General features: G+C 36.0%; 1 protein-coding gene across 2 annotated transcripts in view; it reads left to right on the top strand.

The window, feature by feature from the left end:
- Window positions 1-2,553: 2,553 nt before the first annotated feature.
- LOC107719469 (dr1-associated corepressor-like) overlaps window positions 2,554-3,784 on the top strand; it is a 2,485-nt gene continuing 1,254 nt past the window's right edge. For both annotated transcript variants that reach the window (XM_016526897.1, XM_016526891.1), the window contains exons 1-3: window positions 2,554-2,694; window positions 2,806-2,878; window positions 3,497-3,590. In XM_016526897.1, the coding sequence (XP_016382383.1) occupies window positions 2,653-2,694; window positions 2,806-2,878; window positions 3,497-3,590 (209 nt within the window). In that variant the 5' untranslated portion in view covers window positions 2,554-2,652. The remainder of the gene's footprint in view (window positions 2,695-2,805; window positions 2,879-3,496; window positions 3,591-3,784) is intronic.

Here is a 3,784-nt window from a genome sequence, read left to right as displayed (position 1 = left end):
TCTCTCTCTCGCTCTCTCTCTCTCTCTCTCTCTCTCTCTCTCACTCACTCACTCGTGGTATTCATCCGCCTCAGTTAAAGCACACAGGACTATCAGACCGCAGCGGGCAGACTCGTCCGTCCGCCAGTCTTCAGTTCACTCCTCTTTTGGAGGTTTTCTCAGTGCACTGCCACAGACTACAGTAAACTAGTCCCTCGTCTGCGTTTACATTCTGAACTTGAACTTCACAAACACATTTTAAAATTACAGTTTATAAATTACAGGTGATAAATGATTGATTGGTTTTATAAGAAACTACAACTTTATCGCAAAATACAGTCTAACTACATCTGATTTTTTTTATCGACCTTATAGTTGCCAAGAACGTGTACTATTTATTTGTTTGTTTGCCACAATTTACCAAACTGTTTTGCTTGGAGAATGCAGGCATTCTTAATACAACTACAGCTTAATTATTTTAGATACCTGATCATTTTGATGTTTAGAATACCTGTTTGTTTGTTTGTTTGTTTGTTTGTTTGTTTTTGTTTGTTTGCCACAGTGTTCCAAACAGCACACATTCTCAATACAGCTACACCTGAATTATTTTTTAATTACCTGATTATTTTATCAACCTTATAGGTGTAACTGCATTGATAATGTGTCCATTCTCTAAGGAAAATAGTTTGGTGAATGGAAATAAATAAATAAATACACCCTGCAGATTCATTTATTTATTTAGATCAGACACAACTTTTTTCCTTGGAGAGTGCACACATTCCCAATATAGGTACCTGAATAAACAGTGATAAACTGTACTTTAATCTCATTCACCCTGTAGATTTAAAAGTGTTGTATTCCAAAGTAGGCCTAATATTTTGTTCTGTCATTTTATTTAATTTTAATTTTATCATTTAATTTTACCTGCCATCAACTGGGTATAATCATCTGTATAATGTTGCTAAAAGCATCCAAAAGTGGTGTTAGTGGTTAATTCTGTATCAAATGACTAAGTGTAGGCTATACTCGGAGCGGCTGATGTCATTGGGCATGACTGGTGTTGTCATGTGAATGGTAAAAATAAACTCACTAACGCAAGCATAATCATAGTTATGTGGTAACAATGAGGAACTATTATTTCTAATGTCTACATTCCGGGAACCTCTCAAATCTTATGCCATATAACTTTCTCAGTTTTTCAATGTTTAGGAATGTAAACAGTCCATTGACAGAGAGGAAAAAACATTACGACTTTATAATGTTGTTTGACTGCCCTCATGTGTCGTGCACTGGAAATGCAGCAGACTGCACTGAATCAGAATCAGAATGAGCTTTATTGCCAGGTATGTTTACACATACGAGGAATTTGTTTTCGTGACAGAAGCTTCCACAGTGTAACAGAGTGACAGTGACAGAACAAAAAACACAGATCATAAAAAAATATAACAAGTAAATAAGGAATAAAATATATATAAATTGACAATTGTATGTGCAGGTATATTACAATAGACAGTTTTGTATGTACAGGTACTGTATATTATGTGCAAATTTGAGGTGTAGACTGAGTATGAGTGTTAGATAAATAAGTGTATGAGTGTATAAATAGTGTGTGTTCCACAGTTATTGTTAAGTGTTCATGAGATGGATCGCCTGAGGGAAGAAACTGTTCCTGTGTCTGGCCGTTCAGGTGCTCAGTGCTCTGTAGCGTCGACCAGATGGCAACAGTTCAAAGAGGGAGTGTGCTGGATGTGAGGGGTCCAGAGTGATTCTGCCAGCCCTTTTGCTCACTCTGGATAAGTACAGTTCTTGGAGAGAAGGGAGGGTTGTACCAATGATTCGCTCAGCAGTCCGGACTACCCTCTGTAGTCTTCTGAGGTCAGATTTGGTAGCTGAGCTGAACCAGACAGTTATTGAAGTGCAGAGGATGGATTCAATGATGGCGGAGTAGAACTGTTTCAGCAGCTCCTGTGGCAGGTATCCTGTATCATTTTGTCTTCAACAAAAATGATAATTGTATGAATATACTAAAAATGTAAAAAATGCAAGGGTCCTGTCCTCTGTTTGCACTAGTCTAGAACAGTATGAATTACTGCAAATAAATATTTCCTTTTTTTTAAAATATATTTATTATTTAAAATGACACTGCATTACATAAAACATAAAACTAACTGGGATCTGGCATCTGCTCAAATTCACTCAAAACCCTTTTTGCAGTTACTTCGTTCTAACCAGCAGGTCTCATGCAGTCTCAAACGGGGTTATGTCAACGAAAAATAGTTACCTTAAATAAAATTAACGTTAAAATAATAAACATAAATAAACGCGTTTTTCCATCTAGTAGCAAACATTTCTCATTGTATATTTAGTTCAACTTGATACACTAAATACAAATTACTCTGCAGACTTTTGGGTCACTGCAGCAGGTTCATCTGATAGGTAATTCAGTAATAAAATGAACACGTGGATTTTAAACAAATATTAGAGGAATGTTTACAAATCTCACGCCGCACGTGACAGGGGCGTTACCTTTGAGGAGCTCGACGCCTTGTTCTTTCTCTCCCCATTCATTTCTCATTCAATACTTCCTGTGAAAGGTAAACAAATGGCGCTCCGCACTCCAAAGTGTAAAATTATTCCAAATGTAAGCCGTATACGCTTATTTAAGAGTTCAAAATGCCCGGACAGAAGAGAAAATATAATGTTCGCTTTCCAGCCGTGAGTATTTCTTCATTTTCGTGGTTAAATGAGCATTGTGTGAAGCACTCTGCTGCTCAGTTGAGCGCCACTGAACCTCTCAACTCATCCTCCTCTTCGCCTCATGGCCAGGGACGCATCAAGAAAATAATGCAAAAGGATACAGAGGTTGGACGAATCGCTACAGCGGTACCAGTCATCATATGTATCTTTTCAAAATACCCAATGTTGAATACTGGTGGAGAGTCATTCGTAGTCAAGAGTCATTTGCGAGTTGATTCTTATGAAGCGTGTAAAGATTCTTTACGGGTTTTAGTAAATTAAAAAAGAAAGAAAGAAAAAAGCCCGATTAAGCACTATTAATATTTTTTTTACCATTATAATAATTATGCTTAAATAGAAGAGTGGACTCGAGAGTCGACTCCAAGAGTCATTTTCTCGATTCTGACTCTTCGATTCTTTTGTTCTAACGACTCCTTAGTTCATATTTTTTAGAACGCTGTGAATGGCTCAAATCAGTGAAACAGCATTCTAAAAACCAATCACAATGCTTATTTTAACCTTAGTTCAGACTTTTCAGGCCAAATATCAACTTATAAAATAGACTATAATGTAATTTATTTAAATATCTGAATTAATATAACGTTTTTTTTTATTGCAATGACACTAAAATAGACATAATTCCATTTATTTATTTAATAATTCTATTTATTTATTTAAATAAATAATTTAGTCCTATCTATCTATCTATCTATCATCATATTGTTTATTAATCATATGTAGTTCTTTATACTGCTGCTATGTTCCATAACTGCAGATTTAGCTAAAGCTTTGGAAATGTTCCTCAGATCTCTTCTCACCATGACCTGTAAAATATCCCAGTCCAGGAACAGCAGAGTGATGTCCATAAATCACATGTGAGGTTCAAAATAGGCATCCTCTTGTCTTAAAGGGGTCATAGAATGCTACATGCACTTTTACAAGTTGTTTGAACTGAAATGTGTGTTGGCAGTGTGTGTACACAACCACCCTATAATGATAAAAATCCACCCGGTGTTTTTTTTTTTTTAATCTGGTTAAATCTTTTCCCCTTTCTCAAATCGAGCAGATC

Source organism: Sinocyclocheilus rhinocerous, unplaced genomic scaffold (genome assembly GCF_001515625.1).
Source record: "Sinocyclocheilus rhinocerous isolate Xijiao unplaced genomic scaffold, SAMN03320098_v1.1 scaffold343, whole genome shotgun sequence".
Taxonomy (NCBI): Eukaryota; Metazoa; Chordata; class Actinopteri; order Cypriniformes; family Cyprinidae; genus Sinocyclocheilus; species Sinocyclocheilus rhinocerous.
This window is presented reverse-complemented; position numbering and strand designations above follow the sequence as displayed.